This window comes from Balaenoptera physalus (assembly GCF_965194825.1).
Source record: "Balaenoptera physalus genome assembly, chromosome: 7".
NCBI classification, from domain to species: Eukaryota; Metazoa; Chordata; class Mammalia; order Artiodactyla; family Balaenopteridae; genus Balaenoptera; species Balaenoptera physalus.
In genome coordinates this window covers 35,406,750-35,431,426 of record NC_138886.1, presented here as the reverse complement: position 1 = coordinate 35,431,426, position 24,677 = coordinate 35,406,750, and the positions used below count along the sequence as shown (strand labels likewise).

General features: G+C 49.2%; 2 protein-coding genes across 7 annotated transcripts in view; one reads left to right on the top strand and one right to left on the bottom strand.

Annotated features, from left to right (window-relative positions):
• Positions 1-289: 289 nt before the first annotated feature.
• On the top strand, positions 290-9,714 carry GRHPR (glyoxylate and hydroxypyruvate reductase). 3 transcript variants are annotated; one of them, XM_082468753.1, is made up of 9 exons: positions 290-447; positions 2,171-2,301; positions 2,702-2,774; positions 3,334-3,450; positions 4,561-4,649; positions 5,774-5,878; positions 6,654-6,789; positions 8,069-8,199; positions 9,376-9,714. In XM_082468753.1, exons 1-9 carry the CDS (start codon positions 365-367, stop codon positions 9,495-9,497), a joined length of 987 nt encoding a protein of 328 aa, XP_082324879.1. In that variant the 5' UTR covers positions 290-364; the 3' UTR covers positions 9,498-9,714. The 3 variants fall into 3 exon arrangements, with proteins under 3 accessions (XP_082324879.1, XP_082324880.1, XP_082324881.1); XM_082468754.1 differs by lacking the exon at positions 290-447 and adding an exon at positions 537-602; XM_082468755.1 differs by lacking the exon at positions 290-447 and adding an exon at positions 1,843-1,861.
• An 847-nt stretch (positions 9,715-10,561) lies between these two features.
• Positions 10,562-24,677, bottom strand: part of ZBTB5 (zinc finger and BTB domain containing 5) — a 26,874-nt gene continuing 12,758 nt past the window's right edge. For 2 of the 4 annotated variants that reach the window (XM_082468636.1, XM_082468638.1), the window contains exon 2: positions 10,562-14,996. In XM_082468636.1, the coding sequence (XP_082324762.1) occupies positions 12,962-14,992 (2,031 nt within the window). In that variant the 5' untranslated portion in view covers positions 14,993-14,996 and the 3' untranslated portion in view covers positions 10,562-12,961. Of the gene's footprint in view, positions 24,654-24,677 lie in introns of all 4 variants that reach the window. The other 2 variants (XM_082468639.1, XM_082468637.1) reach the window with 2 other exon arrangements.

The following is a 24,677-nucleotide window of genomic DNA, read 5'->3' as shown; positions in this document are numbered from 1 at the left end:
TGGGGCAGTGGGTACTCAGAGGTAGGCCCTGCGGGCCAAGGGTACGAGCCTGGCACCAGCCCCAGAACCAGTCTCAGTTTCATTAAGGCTTGATCTCACACACACACACACACACACACACACACACACACAGGCACAAGGCGTACACGCGGAGCCCCAGTTACCCCTCACACAGACACACCGTCACTGCTACTCGCTCACAGCACAGCTGCAACCCCACACGCCCCAACTCTGCCCCCGCCCCCGGCGCCAGCCCGCACCCCCGCCCCTCCTGCTCCGGGCCCGGCCCTCCCGAGGCCCCGCCCCCTTCCCGGCCTGCTTCCGCCCGCGGGGTCCGGCCCAGTATCCGGCGGCTGCTAGGTGAATGAGACCTGTGCGACTCATGAAGGTGTTTGTGACGCGCAGGATCCCCCCCGAGGGCAGCGCCGCGCTCGCCCGGGCCGCAGAGTAAGAGCCCGGCGCCCCCGCACCGCTCCGCGCGCCGAGTCCCCGCCCTCCGGGCGCGAGTTCTGCGGGTGGCGTTGCGGGAAGGGGCTGCCGAGCCCCAGGCGCCGCTCCGGGACCTCGGGCACCCAGTACGCGGGCTGACTCAGCGTCTCCGGGCGGGTCGGGGTAGGCCTCCCGAGGCCCAGTTAGTTATTTTTGGTGGGGCGGACGGGGCGCTCCGTGGCGTCAGAGAGATCCGGGATCCTGCGCTTGGGCCTTGGCCGAACTTTCCAACCTGTGCCTGGCCAGGACGGTCTTGGAGTTTGGGGAAGCTTAGAGAAAGTTCTCTGGGGCCCAGCTTTCTCCAGGCCTGTTTCAGTGACGCTGGGACCCGCAGCTGCCCTGGCCCTGTGCAGTGTGGGTGGGGGAAAGGGCTGGAGCCCTCCCCAGTCATGGCCCTGGGGAGAGGGGAGACGGCCCATGACACAAGGTACAGGCTGTTAATCTTTTATCCTCTGTGGTCACTTGGCCAGGTCAGGGACCTTGGCAGTCACTGGATTACCTGGTCCCTTTGGACAGTTGGCAGGGGGCCTCTGGTAGCATTTCTTAAATTGAATCCTGCAAGTCAGCCTTGCCAGGTGCTTCATATACGTGAACTCTTAATCCTTCAGTACTGTGAAGTCGCTACTGTAATTCCCACTTTACAGAGAAAACTGGGAGAGGTTAAGTACCTTCCCTGATGACCATGTGTGGCACAGCTGGGATATGAACTTTGCTCTGTCTGCTGCAGTCTGAGCCCTGCATTATGCAGGTTTGCACCGCCCATATCAGTCAGGGAGAGGGTGGAACCCAGCCTCAGAGACCAGTGCCAGGGGAAAATGAGATTTGTTCATTTCATTCAATGCAATAAAACCTTTGCTGAGGACTTGCCATGTACCAAGCATTGAGAGGGGAAGAGGGGAGGGCAAAAACAACAAGGGCACCAATGGCAGCAGCTCACACTGCTATAGCGCTGTGCCACCGTCAAAGGAGGGTGAAAGGAAGCCTGTGACTGGGGCTTAGGCGTGGAGGTGCCGCGGCGGGGAATTCTGGGAAGTGCCAGCAGCTCTGTGTCTTGTGCATGTAGATGCTCCGTATGTGTTGGCTGCACAGAATTAAATGTCAAGGGCTGGGAGGTTGGGCAGCACCACGGGGAAACATGCCCCATGCCCACCAGCCACCATGGAAGTGCCCCCTGAAACTCCTCCATGTTGAACTGCTTTGATCTTGTCCAAGTACAAAGTCAAGAACAAGAGTTTTTCATTTCATGGACTCAAAGGATGTGCAACTGGACAGGGAAATCAAGCCCCATGTGATGCCGGGACCCCCCACTGGCCTTCCCAACAATAGGCAGCCCAGGCCCGGGAGCTCACTACCTGTGAGGCCTCCTGTAGGAGTAAGAAAGCGCTTCCTTGTGTTGAGCTGAGAGCCGTCCCCGTGACTTTCTCCTTTCACTTTAGGCCCCTTTCAGTCCTTGTCAGAGAGCTGTGCTCTGTGACAGTCCTTCACCCTCAGGACAGTTCTGAGGCCACCCACGCCTGACCTTGACTCATCTCAGCCAGCCCCAGGCAGCTTGAGGCCAGAGCAAGCAGACGACAATGTTTCCCACTCTGAGAGGGGTCTGCAGGGGGCTGGAGGGGCTTTGGGGGCCTGGGGGCACCTGCGGGGCTCCCGCACTCCTGAGCGGTCTTTCCTTTGCCTTCAGCTGTGAGGTGGAGCAGTGGGATTCCGATGAGCCCATCCCCAGCAAGGACCTGGAACGGGGCGTGGCCGGGGCCCATGGCCTGCTCTGCCTCCTCTCTGACCGCATAGACAAGAAGCTCCTGGACGCCGCAGGTGTGTGCACTGGGCAGGCCCGGGGAGGGTTCCAAGGGTGTCTTGGCCCTGGTGGACATACCAGCCTGCTGCTGCTGGTTCCCGAGCAGGTCTTCAGTGACCTCTCTGAGCTCTGAGGGCATTCACTGCGGACCTAGGCCAGAGGGAGCAGTTGTGTGCAGTTCCATCTGGCACACACTTTGCCCCTCTCTCCTGGCGGTGAGTCCCCAGAGGGAGGCCTTAGGAGGGCAAAGACCGTGGTGTGGAGGAGAGCCAGAGCCCGGGGCCCTCGTCCAGCTCTGCTCAGCCTTGCTTTATGACCTCGAGCAGGGCCCTGCCTTTTCTGGACCCGTCTGTAGTATGCAGGAGGGCCTTGAATCCCATGAGGAAAGATACAAACAATGCTTTTTCTGCCCAACAGGAGCCAATCTCAAAGTCATCAGTACAATGTCCGTGGGTGTCGACCACTTGGCTTTGGATGAAATCAAGAAGCGGTAAATGCAGCTTGGGCTCTGGAAGCAGGGCCTGGAGTGAGGGGTGACTACCAGAGAGGGAAAAAGAGGAGCTGAGTATTTATTTTTTTCTTCATATTCTTTGACCATTCAGTGAAAACATAAGGTAGCTGATGATAAAATCTGCTCATGTGTGCACACATCAGTTAAGGTAAGGCCGCGCAGTCAGAAGCAGTGGGTAACAATGTCCAGGTGACACCCTTTCACATTCATTCCTTTTTTTTGACCCTCCCACAACAACCCCTTCAAGTAGAAAAGGCAAGTATTATTATTTTTCTCTTTAGATGAGGAAGTTCAGAAAAGTTAAGTAGTTACTGGCTCCAGACTTTGGACCCCGATCTTCCTTCTTATATCCTTCTCATAATGGGAGATAATCAAGATGGGAATGAGGGCTGGCCATTCCTGAGTGCTCACTTACAGCTCTGAGCTTCCCGACAGGCAGCGCAAAGAGGGAACAAAGCTGCATCACGGGAATGTCCCAGCAGTAGAAATTGGTGAAGGTGCTTGAGGCCAGTGTTACCGCCAGATCTTTGATTCGTAGTGGGATCCGTGTGGGCTACACCCCAGATGTCCTGACGGACGCCACAGCCGAACTCGCTGTCTCCCTGCTGCTCACCACCTGTCGCCGGTTGCCTGAGGCCATCGAGGAGGTGAAGAAGTGAGTGAACACTTGGCAGGGAAGTCGACTCTGCTCAGCAGCTAGTACTTGAGCACCCAGTGTCACCCTGGACCAGAGGTGATCCTGTCCCCGGCTGTGCCCCAGCTAATGAGGGGGGACAGACTCAGGCACGATACTAAAATGCACAGCAGAGCTGAAATGAACAGGGCATGAAGGGCAGTTGTGGGGAAGGAGCGTGGATCAGGGAAGGCTGCATGGAAGTGGTAGCCGGTGGGCATCCTCTTGAGCCCTTAGAGGGCCCTGTCCACCATCATGTGGGAATCCAAAAGGCTCTGGAAACGGAAGGTGGTTTCATTTCGCTGCAGATACACCAACGTGCTTGATAAGGGTGCCACCCCAGATGCTGTTGAAGGTGTTATGTAGAATACAGCATATGCACCTTACCACCTTCCTAAAATCTGAAAATTTAAAAATTCTGGCCTGAGGGTTTCAGATCGGAGATGTGGGTCTGTACATCCAGAGTTGGGAAAGGTACTCCAGGTGCGGGGACTGGCTTGAGCAAAGGCCAGGAGGCGTGCAGATGCAGGCTCTCAGAGAATGTGTACTGGGAGAGGGGGTTTGAGGCGGGGATGTGGCAGGGACAGAGGCTGCATGGGGCTGACTAGACACGGTGCCGAATGTCCCTCTCACCCTTCTGTCGAGGGAGTTGGTCCCTTCATTGGAGGTGACTCAAGACAGGCTCTATTCCCCTGTTCACCCAAGGCAACAGGGGTGGGCCTGTGGCTTCCCTGGAGCACTGAGAATACTGGTTTTGGAATCCTACATCCTGGGTTTGCAATCTGCTGCTCTGTCCTGGCTGTGTGACCTCACACAGATTGCCCTTTCTTGTCTCAGTTTTCCCGTCTGCAAAATGGGAGGAGAACCTGTAAGGCCCCTTCCAGCCTTCGGATTCTGTGTCCCCAGTGGCTTTAAAGGAAGAGTCAGTCACGCTGCTTATCGGCAGCACCCAGTGGCTGTAGGGGTAACGCATGTTCCTCTCAATCCTTGACTGGAGGGCTGGGCCTATCCCTTGGACCACGGGGTCTGCGCAGTGGCCCTCATCTTTGCCCGAGACCAGGGCCTCTAACCCGTCCCTCTCTCTCCCTGCAGCGGCGGCTGGACCTCGTGGAAGCCCCTGTGGATGTGTGGCTACGGCCTCACGCAGAGCACCGTTGGCATCATCGGGCTGGGGCGCATAGGTGAGGCTCCCGTCTACCCAGATTGGCACCCTGGCTCTCATGTCTTGGTTTGAGTCTCTGGCACCCCGTGTCCGGATGCTGACAATCCTTTGGAAAGAGTCGCCGTACCTGAGCGCAGTAGGGATATCTCTAGCGAGAAGACACAGCATCGTAAAACACAGGCCAAAAAATAAAATAAGGAGTTCCTTAAGAACTCACTAGGTGATAGAAGCAAGTTGTAAGAGTCAGGGTTCTTTATGATTATAGCTGCATACAGGACAGATGAAAGCGATGATGGCTGCAGGGTCGGGACTTTTAGGAGGGGTTTACTGTGGGAGAGCCCATGCTGCCCCAGGCCTGGGTTCTGGAAGGCATCTGACTCCTAAAGCCTTAATTCAGGAACCAGAGGGTCCAGCGGACAGAGTTTACCTGTGATTCTGAGGCAGGGAAGAGCTACTTTTCTTCCAGTGGCCCCCAGCGCTGGAGAAGCCTGGCATAGGCCGGTGGCTCTCTGGCACCCTGCCTGGTGCAGAGGTGAGGGTGAGGACGGGTGGGGTGCATAAATTGTCCGGCCAGCCAGCAGCCCTGCCTCCCACACTAGAGGGCTGCTTGGAGGGAGCCAGCAGCTTTGGGACATGCTCTGCCTCTGAAAATCCAGCTGCCCAAGCCTGTCCCGGCAGCAGTGTGTGTGCAAAGGGTCAGGGTCGGGGTGAGTCGGCAGTTGGGCAGTGCCACCAGAAGGTCGGGTGGGGTCTGTGGGTGCAGCACCAGAAGCAGAGGGTCCAGAAGGAGGAAGGGGACCGTGTGCTCAGACCTCTGCTGGACTGCCGGGTCCAGTGCTCAGGGAAGGCTAGCAGATGGCCCTCAAGATGGCCAGCACCGTGTGAGGACAGAACAAGTCAGTCACAGCCACCCAAGAGCTGTGGTGCTGCCTTCAGATCCCTGAAGGACTATCACAGGGACCCCTGAGGGCAGTGTGGGCTGGCAGGGGGCTGGGTACAGTGTGGCAGGAGTGGTTAATGTTGGGAAGGACCTCCCCACCCCCACCCTTCCCCCAGGGGCTCCCGCTCCCTGGAGCTGCTGGGCGCTGCCCTGCCCTCTTGAGGGACTGGGAACAAGCGCTGACTCTGACTCCTTGCCTCCAGGCCAGGCCATTGCTCGGTGTCTGAAACCATTCGGTGTCCAGAGACTGCTTTACACAGGGCGCCAGCCCAGGCCTCAGGAAGCAGAGGAATTCCAGGCAGAGTTTGGTAAGTAAAACCTCGATTTCCACAGGAACCCCACCTGTGTTCGGCTGGATGGTTCTCCGTGTTTGCTGTAACGGCAGCACTTCGGGGCAGAATGCAGGAGCTCCACGGTGTCTGCGGGGTGCCTTAGGTGTTGTCTGACCTCCCTGCCCCTGCACGCAGAGGCCCATTCAGGGAGCAAAGGGACTCACCCAGGCCACACAGTGAGTACCCTCAGTGCCAGAGGGACTCCAGGTCTCCTGTCTTGCAGGGTCTTTTATCACCATTGTTCACGTACAAACAGAGCAGCAGGGATGGTGACACATATAAGGAGTTGCTGGAAACTTTCACGCAAAGTTTCCTTCATAAACTGGTGAGCGCTTACCCGCCAGCTTTGTGTCCGGGTGGCTCCAGCTCCCTGGCAGGTGCACAGCGTGGTGAGCGGAGGGCAGGCTGGATTTCAGCCACTCCACCCCCTTGGCACATTGGGCCTTGAAGGTGGTGAAAGCCAGAGTGGCCCAGATCCTATCGTGTGACCTTGAATAAGCTCCTGCCCCTCTCTGGCCTCAGTTTCCGCACCTTTAGAGCAGGGGGCTGGCTGAATGATATAACACACCAGGATCCCATGAGTGTCTTTTGACTTTGTGCAGTTATTAGAGTTATCCAGGTAGAGACAAGGCCTTCAGGAAGCATCTTGGGAGTTTCCATTATGGGCGGAGGGAGGAACGGTCAAGGTTCCCACCCTCTTGCTGTCCCTAACCTGGGACACAGCACCTGATGGAGCCCTGCCCTCCCCCAGTGTCCACCCACCAGCTGGCCGCTGAGTCTGATTTCATCGTCGTGGCCTGCTCCTTAACGCCTGCAACCAGGGGGCTCTGCAACAAGGACTTCTTCCAGCAGATGAAGAAAACGGCCGTGTTTGTCAACATCAGCAGGTATCCTGCGTCACCAGGCAAGCCTAGAGAGGGGCTGTCCCTGCTGCTGTGACCTGAGGTTTTTCTTCCCCATGGGCTGTCAGTGAGACTCAGGCTGAGCTTACTGCCCTCCATAAACCAATCAATCAAACAACTCAGAAATACAGTAAAGGCCCAGAGCACGTCCCAGGTGCTCAGAGCAGGGCCTGGCCTGTCTGGTTCCCAGCAGGACCCTTGGCCTTGCTCAGGAAGTGAAGGCACCGTGGCAGCAAGTTACCAGGTAACCCTGTACCTCTAACCACAAAGGGGTGGCCTTAATGTTCTTACAGCCCTTTGGAGGCCGACCTTCATGGTGCTGAGCCTGGGTCTGTCTGTGTGAGTCAATGACAGCTTGAACCCTCATGCTCCTGGGCAGACAGACCCAAAACCCAGGTTGTCTTGGGTCCTCAAAATGTCCCCAGGGTGCCTTTAGGCCACTGAGCATGTTATGGGGGCAGACCTTCCCTCTCTGCCACTCCAACCCCTTCTTAGCTAGTGCCCTTTGAACCCACTTAAATCAATTTGGAGGCAAAGATGGGCAATGGGAGGGGACTCCAAGGGCTCATCTACCCCAGAGGTGCCTGTAGTTACGTTTAGCTGCAAAGGGGGTGCCTTTGGGATGGAGTGAACATGCAGGAACACAGGGCTCGCGCTGATACCAACAGTGTCGTTGCTTCCGTCACATACCCAGTACTTCAGGGCACTGGGTTATTTATTGCTGCACGAGTATCATTGGAGTGCACAATGTGAAGTCTCTAGCAAACCAGTTCTCTACTCCAGTGGTTCATTGATGGGAAGGATGTCTGCTCGCTTGGATGGATGTAGTTGGGTGTATCCTCAGGTCTCTGCCTGCAGTTGGGCAGGTGCCTCACACTTGCTGCAGTGCTTGTCAGCCAGTGGTCGGGAGCCCAACACACATGCAGGCTCTGGGTCCCGTTCATGCAGTGGTGCGTGTAAGTAAGCTTTGATCCTCCTAGCACTCCTGGGAGTTAGGTAGTATTCTCCCTATCATACAGAGGAGGACCCTGAGGCACAGAGAATTTGGGACACTTGCCCAAGGTCACACAGCTCGAAACTGGCAGGCTGGGGTTCTCTGTATTACTGTACAAACTACAAATAAGTATACTATAAGGCTTACGGCTTTGAAAGTTAGTGCCAAGTGCCAGGTTGATGGGAAAATTCATTCTCTGGGTGGTTCTGCCCTAAAGGCAACCTGGGTAGAGGGAGCTTTGGGGCACCCACATCACACTGTCATTCTCAGGGGAGAAGTGGTGGACCAGGACGACCTGTACCAGGCCCTGGCCAGTGGTCAGATTGCAGCTGCTGGACTGGACGTGACGACCCCAGAACCACTGCCTACAAACCACCCTCTCCTGACCCTGAAGAACTGCGGTAAGAACTGCGCTTTGCCAGCAACACTTCACCCAGCCCGGGTTCCTTCCCGCCACGGCTTGTGAAGCCAGCTTGCAGTTCTCCCAACACTCGGGTTAAGCGCTATGCCCCCAGAGACACAAGCCACGGCCGCCAGAGGTGGGAGTCGCAGCTCCAAACGCCCTTTCTCAGGCTAAGTTTTAACAGTCATACCCTTTTCCCTGTCCCCTAGCCCCCAGGGAGGTAGATGCATCTGGCATCTCAACCCGTGACACCTTAGTGCAGTGGTTCTCAAACTTTTATGTTCATCGGTCACTGGAGGGACTGATCAAACACATGGTGCCGGGCCCCCCCGTGCTTCTGCCTCAGGGTTGAGGCCTGAGAATGTGCTTCTAATGTCTCCCACGCTGCTGCTGCCCCTTGGCCCGGGGAGCACTGTGAGAACCACTTACTTAGCATTCCTCTTTAGCCTCCTCAGTTACCGTTAGCAATTCTTTGTATTACGGTCTCTCTGTTCAGCTAGCTGGTGTGGTTTCTGCCTCCAGACTAATATATAACCGAGTGGAAGGGCCTCAGGTTGTCTGGGCCAGTCCCTGTCCTTTACTTATATTCTGGAAGGGAAAACCAAAGAGAAGGGCCGTAGCTGCCTTCCCCACAGTGAATGCTCCCATTATTGCAGCCCTTGGAAGCTCTACCATCCCCGCCCCCGTGCCCGTCTGAGAGGAACATTGGCTGTGATGGCCAGGCTGTTGCCCAGAGCTGGGAAAACTTCCATCCCCCCAAGCCCTGGGCCTTTAGCTCGGTGCCCTGGGTACTGCTTTCGAAAGGCGCGCATTAGGGACGAGTGACCTCACTTGCTCTGCAGTGGGGCCAGAGGGAGCTGCGCTGTCCAGCCTTTCATCTAGTTATTTCGGGAGATCAGAAGCCCAGGGCGTCACCTGGTTTCACCATCTGATATCTGAAGGGCTGCGTCTAGACAGGCTCCAAGACTCCTTCTAGCCCTGACATTCTTGTGTTCAGGATACGTAATTCTTGTCACCCTTGCGTCTGGGTTTCGGTAGCCCTGGGGGAATGGAGTGCTTAGTGAGAGGAGAGAAGGCAAATCTTTTTATTGGCACATCCTAGCCATGAAAAAAGGGTCCGAGTTAAGGCTCTTAAACCACCCTCCTCATTTCCCTTTCTTCCTCTCCTTTCCAGTGATCCTGCCCCACATTGGCAGTGCCACCCATAGAACCCGAAACACCATGTCCTTGTTGGCAGCTAACAATTTGCTGGCTGGCCTGAGAGGGGAGCCGATGCCCAGTGAACTCAAGCTGTAGCCACACGGGAGACACTGAGGCTAGGAGGCGAATGGCCCCGGGATTCTGTCAGACGCGCCCAGGCTTGATTGGACCCACAGGATGGGAGCCAAAGGAAAAAGTCTGATGTGTACTGATTCTGTGGAGGGAAGACTGGTGCTAATGGATGTGGTCCCACTTTTGTGGTTGGAAGCATCTGAGTCCAAAGTGTGTAATTCTATTAAATAATTCTCTGAGAGACTGTCTGGGCATGTAACTGGGAGAAGCTGACGACAAGAGCATCTGCTTACATTTTCTAAATCAGGGTCTCTAGTGACCGCAGGTTCTGCTTCCCACCCCCATCCCCACGCATTTTAATTATTAGAGCCTGTCCAAACCACCTTACCCCTCATCCTCTCTAAAATGCCTTCAAGTGTCCCTCACTGAGGACAGGACAACCACAGCCGAGTGGTGACCGCAGCAATTGGACCTGCTCCCTAGACCATCGGACAAATTAAACACACATGGCAAAAAGAACTAGGTAAGGTCACAATACTCATTTTTTGGTCAAGACTAATCAAGGTAGGTGGGTTTCTTAATTTTTATTTTAAAATTAGTTTCAGAACCTTCATATTTTGTCCCTCGTGTCCATCTCCTCACTCCCCAGGTGAATGCCCTTTTCTAATCACCTCAGTCCTCCTAAGGCCAGGCCACCAGCACTGCCAAAGCCCTGCTCCTGCTGAGGGACCTGGGCTCCAGTTCTTCCCCACAGCTGAGCCAGACTGGAGAGTGGAGTCTTCACCCTGGGAGGCACGTAAGGGAGCAGCAGAAAGCGCAAGATTCAGCAGGCCCACTAGGGGTAAAACTGCGGTGAGAACAACACATCACCTTTGTCCACAGCTCAGAGACAAAGCTCAGGGAAAGCACGAGGGACGAATGACCAATAATTGTTATTAACTGACAGCATGAGAGTATTTTCTAGGAAGCTTGGTTTTAAAAAAAAGTACTGGTCACAGCAGGGTTAGCAGAGAAAGCAATACTACTTCACTTTTTTATTTCAACCTTAATAACCTAAGGCGAAGAAAAAGAACACATAATTAGAGGCATGAATATGACAAATTTTTTATTTCAAAGTCTCAAATTTTGACCAGCATAGCACCACTGACACAGGTGCCCTGATAGAACTTTATGATTTGGTCACCAGAAATGATTATGCCAAGCTATAATTAAGGCCAACCAATCAAATCCAGGTACCCAATACCAGTTAAAATTCAGGTAGAAACTACCAATTTGTAGAAACCCTGGGACTGGTTTTCCAGGGAACCTCTGAATTATTTTTTAAGTGCTACAGCATGTACGAGGACACTGGCCCACAGGCTTGCTTCTCACATGTAGGAACTGATTGACTAAGAGGTAGATGAGAGATTCCAGATTCCACTTAGCAGTGGAGAGGCAGGGCTCCAGCCGCTGTGTCAGAGATAGGCCCCGAAGCAAGTCCACTTAAGCTGGAGCTCAGGTGAGGGGGCGGCTTCCTGGCACCTCCTCCTCAAGGTGGAAGGGGGAGGAAGGCTGCCACTGCTCTCCTGGTGCCACCGATTCCTCTTCCCAAGCCAGGAAGGGCCTCTCTCGTTCTCCACGCTGACCCACCTGCCTCCCAGGGTTAATCTCACGAGTCACTGGTCCCCACAGAGGGGTGGATGTGGAGCCTCCTCACATCAAGTCAGAACATGACTGCTAACAATTCGCCACACACAACTGAACTTCACAGGTGATCCCATAGCCTCCACCATCTCCCCCACATCTGCTGAAAGAGGAATCAGAGGTTTCCCTTTTGGTTTTCCTCCCTGGGAATCAGTTCATAGGAGATGCTAAGCGATGAACATTGTAAGTTTATCCACAGACAGATGTGTAACTGCATACACTAGATTAAGAGGAGAAAACACTCGCTGATTACTTTTTCTAAACAAAGGTAGGAACTGAAGGATTTCACTCAATTATGCACAGTGGCTTGTGTCTAAAAAAGCTGTATAAAAAATGAACTCATGTTCATGCATGAATTAAACTGACTTCATGAGCTCTATAGAGACACATTAACCTGTGCTGTTCCCCTGGAAGCTCATGAGCCAGGGCTTAGCCTAACAGCTGCTGCCAAAAGCCCCAATGGCACAGGGTCAGAAGACCACAGGTGGGGCTGGGGAAGAGAAGCAGTGGGGTCCAGGGAGGCCCAGGGCAGTCACCCACATGTCTCCTCAAACTGTCTCAGATGCTGCTTGGTGACTTCTATGCTCTGGGCTGCCCAACCCGCTTATATTTACCCATGAATACTGCTGCATTTGGATTTCAAACATTCAGTATTGGGTTGGGGCAACAACAAAAGTTCAGGGTCTGTACTTTAAAACGACAGTATAGACCAGTAATAAAACCCCACGATGGAGGGGGGTTGATTTCACTTTTGGTTAGTTTTTACCTGAAAACAGTAACCTAGGCCAGGGAAGGATGCCGTATGTGGCATGAGTGTGAAGAAGTGAAGCAGACAACGGGTTTGTCGTTGGGTGAGATGTGTCAGGCTGGACCAGCCCCCGAAATCTGCACGGAACAAAGGGTAAATGTGCCATAAAAGATCTCACTAAACAAGACTCCACACCATCATCAGAACTAAGACAAACACTAGCTCTTTTCTGACTTCCAAACATGGAACTGTAACATATGTGACACAAGTTGGTTAAAATACTGCTAAAACAGCACATACAGAAACAATACCTTACTTGTTGCTCCCTATAAGTACATACTCCTTTTACAACTTTGTTTTTAAAACCAGGAAAAATTGTTAAAACATCTATCTAACAAACAGTGATGTTTTCAAAAGTATATATACACCTAATAGTCCAGAGAATGCTTGCTCTGGACCCAGTGTCAGCACCATCAAAGTGCAGTGTCTGTGACTGCAAATCAGACAAAAATAAAAAATACAGTACTTTCTGAAGCCTAGGACTAGCTCATGATAAACTTTAAAGCATTTTTGGCAGACAGGCATGTCCTCAAGGGCCTTCCTTTTAGACAGGCACAAAGTTGCCACTGGTTACACATAAGTGCATCTTGCATCACTGTACAGGTATATAATCTCATCAGAAGGTATATAGGAAATTTAATTAAATGCTTCAGAGTTTTACAAAAATTGCTAAAAAAACTTTTTTGCACTTGAATTTTTAATTGTCAAATGTGCCACTTTTAATGACATCGATTCCAAAGTACTTTCTGACTGCATTACTCAACCCTAAGGAAGAACTTGGTTTCGGGGATTGGATCCCTTCTCTGAAAGCGTACATTTCACTGAGAAATGTAGCAGCACAAGCACTACACCTATTAATTCTCCACTTATTAGTCATCAAAATTTGCATGAACCATTCGCAGCCTGAAGCCTCAAACCCAACGGCATTAACCACCAACCAAAAGAGATTTTAGTTTAGGTCCTGATACTGGCCTCAGCATTACCTCAAGTGGTCGGGTTAGAGCAAAGTGCTGGGAAGGTTGCTGCTCTGCCACCGCAGGCAGGTGGTCTTCGAGTGTTTGTACAGGTGGCTGGACTGACTGAACCTCTTGCCGCACTTCAGGCAGGCGTAGGGTTTTTCACCTGTGTGAACACGGATGTGCTTCTTGCAATCTGTCAAGGTCAGGAAAGTCTTGCAGCAGATTTTGCAGGCATACTTGCGAGCTCCCTCTACGACTAAGACGTTGTGCTCCGATAAGGCCTTCTTGCACTTTGACAGGACGTCAGCAGATGCCCTCGTCAACTGCGGGGGGCCGGGCTGCGAAGGGTGGCCATTTTCAAATGAGGATGTCGCTGCGTTCATCATTAGCTGGGAACTGGCAGAGTTCTCTGGGATCTGTGAGCTCCTGACGGACGTTACCACTGGCATTTTGGGAGCTATGCGGCGGTAGTATGGAAAGTTACTGGCTCCACCTCTAGGGGAGCCCATCATTACCCTGGAGAAGGAGGAATGCAACCCCAAACCAGACCTGGAAAAATCCATCCCAAACTGTTCTCCTCCTTGGTAGCCTGAGGTCTGCACACATGGCAGGCCCATCACTTCCTGCATAGGCCTGACGAAGTGGGCATCTGTGGGCTCGCTGAACGGGTTCTCCACGTGAGAGCCAGGGGCTGAGGAGGGCCCGCCTGCAGGCCCAGCCTCTGGACTCAACAAATAAGGGGCCTCCCCCTCCAGCCTGCAGTCACTAGTGGTGTTCGGGATATTATCGTCATTGTTCTGATTTGCACTAAAGTTACTTCCTCTGCTCTTGTTAAGAAAATTTGAAATGCTAAAAGTGGATTTATGTTCTAGGTTATTTGTGACTTCCAAAATATGGATGTCTCCTACCCGGTCAGTGCTAGACTGGGGATCTGAAAAACTCCGGTCGCTGCTCTCGGGGCTGAGGTCTATCTTCTCGGCACTGACCACCACTCCCTCCACCTCCACCGATTCGCTGCCTTCCGCTTGGGAGGTCACGTCGCTCACTTCATCCTGAGGCTCAGGAGAGCTCAGGGGCTCAGATTTAACCACCACTCTCATGTGCTCCTTCTCACCAAGGCCAGCCTCAGGGTTTTCGCACTGAAAACCACTTTTCTCAGTTGTGGCTTCCTGCTCAAAACTAGCCTCGACCTGAGTGGCGCGGGAGGCCATGGAGAGCTGGGTCACGTTGCCGGCGCTGTTGTCGGACTGGCTGGGCACCTGGGCATCTTCTTGAGCACCAAAGGGCCGGTCAAACATGATGGCGCTGTCGTCCTGGGTGTCGGTCAGCCCGTCAGCTTTAGGGTTATCCACGATTTTCAGAGAATCCGGTGAAAAGAACTCCTCCCGAGAATGAACCCCCGGCCCATTCTCTGGCGTAACGTCGGAGATGGCAGACTCATCCAGGGCGGGTCGGAGCCGCTGTCTGGCCCGCTCCTCTGCAGACTGCTTGCGCTTATGCAGGCGTCTCATGGGGAAGGGTGTCCGCTGGTCCAGGTTACTGCGCATCGAGGAGCTCATGGGGGCCGGCTGCTCCTCGCCACTCTGGCTGGAATTGAGGGCTGAGCTCACAATGCTCAGTCCCAGCTGCTGCAGCATGAAGGAGCGCTGCATGCGGGCACTCTGCTCCTGAACGCGCTCACTGGGGGGAGACATGGGCAGCGTCCTTGTCGTTAGATAATGTTTACATGCCTTAACAACAGAGTTCAAGTGCAGGTGAGAGGCTGCCAATAAGACATCCATAACATTGCTCTCCCCCAGCATGAGCGTGGAGGTATACATCATGTCAATCAGTGCGGCAAAGGCCTCCGCTGTCACTACCTCGCTATCCAGCTGGATCATGTTCATGGTCTGATCTCCCTCTGCCACAGAGAACAGGGCTCGGAAATGTGTACTGCATGCTGCTAGTACCGAGCGGTGGGCTTTGAAATGTCTGTTCCCCACTACAATGACACAATCACAGAGCTGGCCGTGAAGTCTCTGGTAGTTCAGCTGCTGGAAGATCTGTTCAAAGTGGCCAGGAAAATCCATGATCCTATAAAAAAAGAAAGAAAGCGTGAAGATGCAGAAGAGCTTTTAAGTCAAAGAGCACAGAGGGTGCGATGACAAGAGAGGCATGGGGACTTCCCTGGCGGTCCAGTGGTTAAGACTTCGCCTTCCAATGCAGGGGGTGCGGGTTCGATCCCTGGTCGGGGAGCTAAGATCCCACATGCCTCTCATCCAAAACACCAAAACATAAAACAGAAGCAATGTTGTAACAAATTCAATAAACACTAAAAAAATGGTCCACATCAAAAAAAAAATCTTAAAAAAAAGAGAGAGGCATGAATGGCCAAGCTTGGACCTTTCAAAGCTCATGATGTTTTTGATGGTGGGCACGCAGACTAAACACCTGTCCAATAAGGAGCAAACGCTGATTCGGCTAACAGCCCTTGAAGCCTGCACACACACACAGATCAGCTACTGGCTGTTTACAGCCTCCCCTTCACCCTTACATGACCCACTTATAACACTTATTAGGGTCCATGTTAGAAAAGACCAGTGTGTGGGTGATGCAACATCTATACCTGAGAAGTCAGAGTTCTGCATTCCCTGAGGACAATAAATAAACTCCAAAAAATTATAAAGAGCCTTTTAGCAACCTTAAATAAATAAGGGCAAATCAGTATTAGTGGGGAAGATTTCCAGTTATAGATGGTAGTAGATTGCACTCATGCATTTACCCTCTCCACCCCTAAAGTTTTTTGCTTTTGTTGTTGTTTTAAAGGTAAAAACCCACAAGGGAGAAAAGAATGGGAAAGAAATATCAATAGCATTTGGGGAGCTGGTGAGCAGGTAAACGAATGCATGCTGACTTAGCATGCCCAGAAAGCTGAATCCTAAACTGGCAGTGGCTAAAACAACCTGACATATGTAAGCCCCCACCCACCCAGAGGCTCAGAACTGGCTGCCAAGGTGCCAGGGGAAGTGTAGTGAAGATGATGTCAAGACAAGGGGACTGGCTGGAAGTCTATTCGATAAAAAAATAATCTAATGGAAGTTCCACACCTGTGGCACAGAAAAGGTAAAGCTATAGAGACAGAGAGTAGATTATCGGTTATCTGGGACTAGGGTTGGGCTCGGGGCAGGACTGCAAGTGGGAAGAGGGACTTTTGGGGGCATGATAGAAAGGTTCTAAAATTGGGTTATGATGATTACACATCAAATTCTCTAAAAATATTTGAACTGCACACTTAAAACAAGGAATTTTATGGTATGTACATAGACCTCAATAAAGCTCAATAAATTAAACTTCAAAAAAAAATGGACAAAGAAAAACAAGAGATGAACAAGCTCCAAAACCATCTGCTCAGACTCCATTTTGACCTGTAGGGCTTCTATACAGCCAACCCAACCGACTGCTTAGAACATCACATGTATCTTTGATGATACTAAGGAATTACTAGGTTTTTCTCCCCCTTAGGTGTGATAATGGCATTCTGATTTTTTTTTTCAAAAGAGTAGTTTTTAAAGAGGTAACATACTGAAATACTTACAGATGAAATGACATGATGTCTAGCATTTGCTTCAAAAGCTTATTTTTTGTACATTTGAAATTTTTTATAAATGTTAAAATTAAAAAAGGGAATAAAGAAGAGACCGCATGGACTATGGGTGGATCACTTTCCAAACCGAGTTTGGAATCATTACATATCTGTACATTTTCATCTCCTGGACTCATCAGAAACAAGAACTTGCTTGTCCTCTCCTAAGAAACTGCTACACTTCCTAGGAACTACATGACTGCTGATTCAAAGTCTGACTCCTTGACTAGTACTCATGACACACTCTCATTGTGTGGTTAGAAAACAGGGTCAATAACCCCCGAAGTGGTGCTGCTCTGTGCCTTCTGCCCACAGACTCTGTAGAAGCTGAAGGAGCCACAAAGTTTAAAACTCTGTTTTATCCTCTCCAGCGAAGGAACCTCTGGTCCTCTGGGAGGGAGTGAGGCAGAATCTAATGGTTACACCCCAGGATACAAACACATGCAGACAGACAGTCATGCCTGGCAGTAGAGATAAAATGATCAACAAGACAGATCCGATCTCTGCCCTCAGGGGCGACAGACTAATCAACATTCAAATACAATAAAGTATTTCAAGTGCTATGGTAGGAAGTACAAGGTGCTACAGGAGACAAAGAAAGGGCGCCTGCCTCTGACAGGGGTTGGGGGAGGGGGTGTGGAAAGCCTCTTCGGGAAAGAAGCCCCGAAGTCGCCTGCTGGGCTTGGGTGGCTGAACCGGAGAAACTCTGTACTCAGGACAGGAGGCTGGGACGAGCTGCTACACCCACAACTGGAGCATGCACTAGAAGGTAAGACGGTCCACCCACCCCACCCACCAACAGAAGACTAGCAGCCCAGGGTTCATATACCCAGGGAATCCCTCCAACAGACCACTTGGGTCCCCATCAAACTTCCCTACAGTGAAGCCCACCAGTCCTCAAGGCCCATTCACTCAGCTTCCAATCGGTCAGGTAGAAGCACCACAAACTGGAGGGGAAAAATCCCTAACATTGAAACCGAGTGCGGCTCTATGGGGCTCCCAGGCATGGAGGCCTTTTTGTCCCCTGTTTCTTGTAGGCAAAACTCCAGCCTCCATGACCTTCCCTGAGTTCCAAAGGGCAGACTGAATGAACAGTTGCTAATCAAGGGAGGAGCAGGCAAGAAACCACCTGAGGCAAGATTAAAGGGACCAGAGAAGCTCATCAAGATTAGGAGATGGACCATCTGAGACCCGGCACACATCCTAATCTTGTCAGCAACCCCATCCTTTTGAAACTCTGCAAAAGAAGAATGCAAGACTGTTACTGGCTTCGTCCTTATTGCATAACCCTGACCATGAGCCCCGACTATAAGACCTCTCCCTATTCCCCAGGGAAGGGAGCACAGTTCTTGAGGTGCTAGCCTACTGCGTTCCCTCTTTGCCTGGCCAAGAATAAAGCCACTCTTTCTTTCTCCTCCGTAACTGTCTCAGTATTTCTGTACAGCAACGGTGCACAGACAGCCAAGATTTTGGCAACAACATGAAAGAGCCCTAAACAAAAAGGCATCTGGAAGAAACAGAACTAAGGGCGAAAAACACCTATAATTAACATCCTCAGAGAGCTAAGATACGATATCCATGAAACAAGAAGAGAATGTTTTAAATTTTTTTTGAAAAGAAATATTCCAGAAACCAAAAAAATTATTGGAAGTTTAAAACTGCAAAAAAAATTTTAAGTTACTAGAAGGGTTGGAAGATAATACGGCTGAGGAAATATCACAGACAAGGCAAAGGAGAAATAAAAGTGAATGAACAAGAGAAAAAAAGAATTAACTAATTAATGAAGCCCAAAGTCTGAATACAAAAAGAGAAAAGACAGAAAATGGGGAGAATGATAAACAACAAAGAATAATTCCCAGAACTGAAGAAGTTACTTATTCACACTAAAAAGGTCCACCAAGTGCTCAGCAATATGAATGAACAAATCCCCACACCTGGCTCATTACAGTGACATTTTAAAACACCTGGGATAAAGATCTGGAAAGTTTGAAGTGGGGGGAGTTAACAAAGAATCAGGAATAAAACTGGCATTAGACTTCTCAAAAGCGATACTGGAAGGTAAAAGGTTCCTTTAAACTTCTCCGAGAAAATTATTTCCAACTTAGACCATACCCAGCCAAACATCAATTATGAAGGGAGACTAAGGCATTTTCCAGACAAGCAAGAACCCAAAAGTCTACGTCCCACATATCCTTTCTCAGGAAGCTATTAAAGCTTGTGCTTCAGGAAGCTGGGAATAAACCAAGAAAAGGAAGATGAAGAATATGGGAATTGGAGACCCATCCTAGAAAACAGGCAAAGAGAATTTGAAAGATGATGCTGAAGCCCAAAATGAGAGCTAGGCAGCAGGACTGGGGAGCAGACTGGAGCAGGAAGATGAGGGACTCCAAGGAGTTCCCCACGGGAAAAAAAGGAATGGAGAGATCACATGACATAGCTGAGAGCACTAAGAAGTTAACAGTTCCATAAAAATGTGAAGATAGGTCATAAAAAAACAAGAAGAATTTTAAATGGGAGTTATTAACTCCAGGAAGAATACATGGTTGTTTAGTTGCCGTACCCTATGTGTTTTGTTTACAGAGTCATAATAATGTGAACACAGAGCCAAATTTGAGATACTGGAAGGGTAAGGGAAGGCCAATACGTGTGGGGGGGGAGGGGGGAGGCAGAGGAGAAGTGGTGTAAGAAAGTTAAATTCTCACCTTCCCTATTAGTCAAGAAATGCTGTCTGAAATACTCCCTCAAGAAACAGTAATATAAGAATGCTGTTTGGAAATACAGAATTCAGTAGCAGACGAAACAACTAAAACAAGTGAAAGTGGTTGCCTCTAAGGAGGGGGAATTTGGAGGGGAAACATGGGGGACAGAAGACTGCTAGTTTTTTAGCTCTAAACCTTATGGAACTATGTGGCTTCTAAAATATAAATACATACATATATTAACTTTTATAAAATGATTTTTTGGGGGTTTTTTTTTTGGCCACACCACATGGCTTGTGGGATCTTAGTTCCCTGACCAGGGATTCAACCCACGCCCTCAGCAGTAAAAGCACAAAGTCCTAACCACTGGACCGCCAGGGAATTCCCAATATTAAATGAAATTTTAAAAAACATGGTAGATCCTTGACATTCTAAAGGCATACACCCTGAGATCTTTGCACATCTCCAAATTCACAAGTACCATTATGGCACTTCACAAGGATTACTGCAAGCAGAAGGCCACATGGATGGCAAGCTGCGCACCAGGCTTGCCCACTTGCTTTCGTGGCCCAGCCCTACAGAGCAGGCCAAGTCATGACTGAGTGAAATGACAAGTGACCACAGAACACACACCTTCAAGATCCCTGGGAAATAACAAAAATGACAAACTCTAAATCCATAAAAACCAAAGGTCTACAGTGCCAGCTCAGAGTATTAAGCACAGGCCTTTGCTGTACCTGGAAAGTTACAAATGGATGGTAAAATGCCTCAAAGCAGGGGCCACATGTTGGCCTATTCTTTTACCTCCTGTGTTTTTTCAGCCTCTGAAGAGTTTCCAACAACAAAATACATCACTAAAACACGTACTTTCCTGCTGCCCCCTTCTTGCTTTATCAAGATTCCCTGCCAGGAGTGAAGGGCCAACAATGGCGAGTAGCAGCACATGCGCCCCTGACCCCACCCAATCAACCAGGGACCACAGAGCTCAAGGCTTTGGGGAGATTAGACAAAATGCAATTATTGCTCACAAGTCTATAGCCCCTGACTTGGAAAGTAAACACGTATACTAGTAAGTGTCAAGTTCCAAGGAGGCTACTATTTTATAGCGGTAACAGGGAAGAAACATTCTGGTTCAAGAAACAAAAGAAATAAAACAAGGAGTTGTCTCAGGAAGCTGTACCAGCCTCAGAGTCACTCTGAGAACTAAGAGACCATGTCAACTGGAGCCTTGTTAGGTTAAAGCAAGCAGCACCAGGCACTGAGTTTATTGCTTTCTCTCCTACTGTGGAGACTGGAACCAATGTTGTAGAACTGTTGCAGTGCTGACAGTAGTAGTAATAATAAAACAATAGTGACTACTGTAAGAGAGTCTTCTATGTGCTAGTCATTGTGTTAAGTACTTTTTATTTATATTATCTCTAATCTCCAAAACAACCTTGCCAGGTAGGGCTTACTATTCTGACTTAACAGATGAGGGGAACATAAAAGACTAACTTCCCAAATAAATGGCATTTTAATGGAGCATACCAATTTGAAAGGATAATGATATTCTGTCCAATGCCCTTCTTCTTCAACAAGCAGCAGAAATATGATCATCTGAGGAAAAACAGCCTCCTTATTTTTTGTAATGTCAGTTATCTTGAGTATTAGAGAAACCACCACTCTTTTCCACAAAAGGTCATTCACTAAAATGTCAAACTCCTAATATTCAATCCCCCTTTCTATAGAAAGGGCATAAGTAGCAAGGAAATTGTGGTCTCAAAAGCACCATTTTGAGGAGATTCCCAGCGCCCAGAAACCTATGAGAAGAGACTACTGAGGTAGCTAAACATGACCCCAACAAAAACAGAGGTTTAAATAATGTTGCAAAATAGGTAAACAGTCCATATAACTTCCTGTCATCCTAGAGATTGTCAGCCCTACACTAGATGCCTTGACACAGTCCTTGAGATCAACTCAAGTTCTCCAGGATCTTTTCAAAACACTTTAGGGATGCCTGAAATGTCCTGCTATGCCTTATTGTCAGGCCTTCATCAGGGCAGTACAAAGGCTAAGGATTCCTTTCTTCTTTAGGGGCTCTGGAAGTTGTGAAACTAAATGGTGACATTAGAGATGATCATCAAAACCTGGAGAAACAGGGCTTCCCTGGTGGCGCAGTGGTTGAGAATCTGCCTGCCAATGCAGGGGACACGGGTTCGAGCCCTGGTCTGGGAAGATCCCACATGCCGCGGAGCAACTAGGCCCGTGAGCCACAATTACTGAGCCTGCACGTCTGGAGCCTGTGCTCTGCAACAAGAGAGGCCGCAATAGTGAGAGGCCTGCGCACCGCGATGAAGAGTGGCCCCCACTTGCCGCAACTAGAGAAAGCCCTCACACAGAAATGAAGACCCAACACAGCCATAAAATAAAAATAAATAAAAAAAATTTAAAAAAAGAGGATGCATTTAAAAAAAAAAAAAACCTGGAGAAACACTTATTCTCTAAGTTAGTAACTGTGTTGAATTATCTGTTTAGACATAACTCCAAACTAATTTCTCCTTAACGGCAATATTCTTTCATCTCAGTATCATTTAATCAGTCAATTTATGATCATTTAGATTAGCAATAGAAATCAAATCCACTAATATAAAAGCAATTTTAGCCACAAAACTGGCCAATTAGATTATTCAACTGTTCCTTCCAATATATCCAGAGTGTCAGAAAACACTTCAGGATAAGTCAGAGCCCTTAACTGGATACAATCAGTTCGCTCAACTGATTTAAGGAGAAAGGGATTTATGGTAAAAAGATGTTAGGAAGCTCGCAAAATCTCCAGGAGGGTGGGAGAGTGATACTGGAATGCCCCAGAGCACCCAACCACATCGTGGAAATCGTTACTGCCACTACTACCTCTACTTTCCATGGATCCTGCTCTGGATTAGCTGCCCAGAAGAGAGCTGCCATTGCACCTTCTAGACCAGCACAGTCCAATACAACTTCCTACAATGACAGAAATCAACAGCATAGTTGCTATGCTGTCCACTAGTCACATGTGTTTACTGAGCACTTGAAATGTGGCTAGTGTGACTGAGGAAATGAACTTTTAATTTTATTTAATTTTAATTAAGTTAATGTCTACTGGATTGGACAGAGTAGTTCTAAATGCTCAGTATTGTTCCATATTGCTCACATCTGCATCCAGACCCCATTCAGGTACCTACGACCAAGGGAACCTAGTTCTCACATCTGCCCTGTAATGATGATTCTACCTTGGGAAATGGGACCCACAATTTGCAGGCTCTCCAAATGGAAAGGTGGGGGTGTTCAAAAGACTGGACAGCTGCCAGTGACAAACGGCCACTGTAACATTCCTCTGACAGTTAGAGCCGCTCCCCATGTATGTGATGTGCAGATGGCTTTGGAAATGCATAGCTTTTTTGGGCGAGAGGTGATCATCCCGAAAGTGAAAGAGAGAACCAAAATAACAGAAGGCCAAAGAGCTGGTATTGTAGCACACGTGCACTGGCAGTGCAGATATCTTCAACTAGCATTTATTGAGCCCTTCCATAGGCTGTGATGAGGAACTAGGGTAAATTTTTAAAAGCTCTAGGGAATTTAAAACAGAACATTTAAAAACACTTGTTTGTTAATTAATTTTTAAATAAAAATAAACAATTACAGGGACTTCCCTGGTGGCGCAGTGGTTAAGAATCTGCCTGCCAATGCAGGTGACATGGGTTCAAGCCCTGGTCCGGGAAGATCCCACATGCCATGGAGCAACTAAGCCCGTGCACCACAACTGCTGAGCCCGCGCGCCTAGAGCCCGTGCTCTGCAACAAGAGAAGCCACCGCAATGAGAAGCCCACGCACCACAACAAGAGTAGCCCCCACTCGCCGCAACTAGAGAAAGCCCGCGCGCAGCAATAAACACCCAATGCAGCCAAAAATAAATAATAATCAATTAATTAAAAAAAAAGACCCAACGCAGCCAAAAATAAATTTTTAAAAAATAAAATAAAAATAAACAATTACATGTTAACTTTTATGAAAAATAACTATACTCCCCCCCCAAAAAAATAATGAGAAGAGTGGCACTGTTTTACATTTCTGCATTAACAGAAGATAGCTGGATTCTCATATTTGCTTCTGCATTCAGGATTTTGCAATATCATACACGAGTGTACACTCATGAAAGAATGAGAGTGAAAAAAGCAAATAAGTCTTTATATCAATATGAAAATAGCTTTGACCTCATAGACTCCTTGAAAAACTCTCAGAGGTCCCTATGGGTCCTTGGACTATACTTTGAGAATAGCTGATCTAATGAAAATTCTAACTATACTGGGGGATGGAGGAATGGGGAGCGTGCATTGAAATGCACAGAGCAAAACCAGTAGAATCATAAGGAGAAATTAACAAACTCATAAAAAACAAAATTCTTATCTCTAACCAAGGGGAAGTCAATAGATAATGCCTAAACTGAAAAATTAAGAAGCTCCAAGCATGGCTTTTCACATATGTATATAAATATCAAAAGAATTAGCTAAGAGTTGAAAGTGGGAGTCTTGGGGAAGAGAAATGGGGAGGAGGGAGGCCAGGGCCTGGTATTTATCTTAAAAATCTTGTGGAACTATTTGATTCCTTAAGTGATGTGTACTTAGCAAACTACATATATATCTTTGGTAAAATTTCTTTTTAAAAATCTAAAAAGAGAGCCTGAAGAGACCATAACTGGCCCCCACCGCCACGCGCACAATTAGAAAGAGCTGCCAAAGAATTACTTCTCCCCTGAAGAGGCATCAGCACCAAGTAGTTTTACAGGAAATATCTATTGAATGCTATGGAAAAGATAATTCCTATATTATTTAAACCATTTTAGGATAGAAAGCTTCCTATGATGAAATTTTAAATATTGATAAATAGCTATTATATCACATGCCAGGCAATGCAATTAAATACTGTAAATATTGGGACTTCTCTGGTGGTCCAGTGGTTAAGACTCGGTGCTCCCAATGCAGGGGGCATGGGTTTGACCCCTGGTCGGGGAACTAGGATCCCGCATGCCACATGGCGCGGCAGGGAAAATAAATAAATAAATAAATAAATATTGACCAATCTTTCTGAATGGACTGGTGAGGATAGGTTATATATAGTGAAGGGCAACCTACTGCTGTGAGTGTACTGACTGACTTTTAAGAGAAGCTATTTAATATCCAGTAACAAGGGACTTCCCTGGTGGTCCAGTGGTAAAGAATCCACCTTACAATGCAGCAGATGAGGGTTCGATCCCTGGTCAGGGAACTAAGATCCCACATGCCGTGGGGCAACTAAACCCTTGCGTCACAACTACTGAGCCTGTGCGCCTCAACAAGAGAGCCTGTGTGCCACAAACTACAGAGCCCACGCGCCCTGGAGCCTGTGCACCACAAACTACAGAGCCCACGCGCCCTGGAG

Excerpts from the sequence above, each read along its gene's own strand:
- GRHPR (XM_082468753.1), top strand. The coding sequence starts at position 365 with ATGAGACCTGTGCGACTCATGAAGGTGTTTGTGACGCGCAGGATCCCC. Across the intron at positions 2,775-3,333 it reads TTGGATGAAATCAAGAAGCG|TGGGATCCGTGTGGGCTACA; the intron begins GTAAATGCAGCT and ends TTTGATTCGTAG. Across the intron at positions 6,790-8,068 it reads GTGTTTGTCAACATCAGCAG|GGGAGAAGTGGTGGACCAGG; the intron begins GTATCCTGCGTC and ends TGTCATTCTCAG.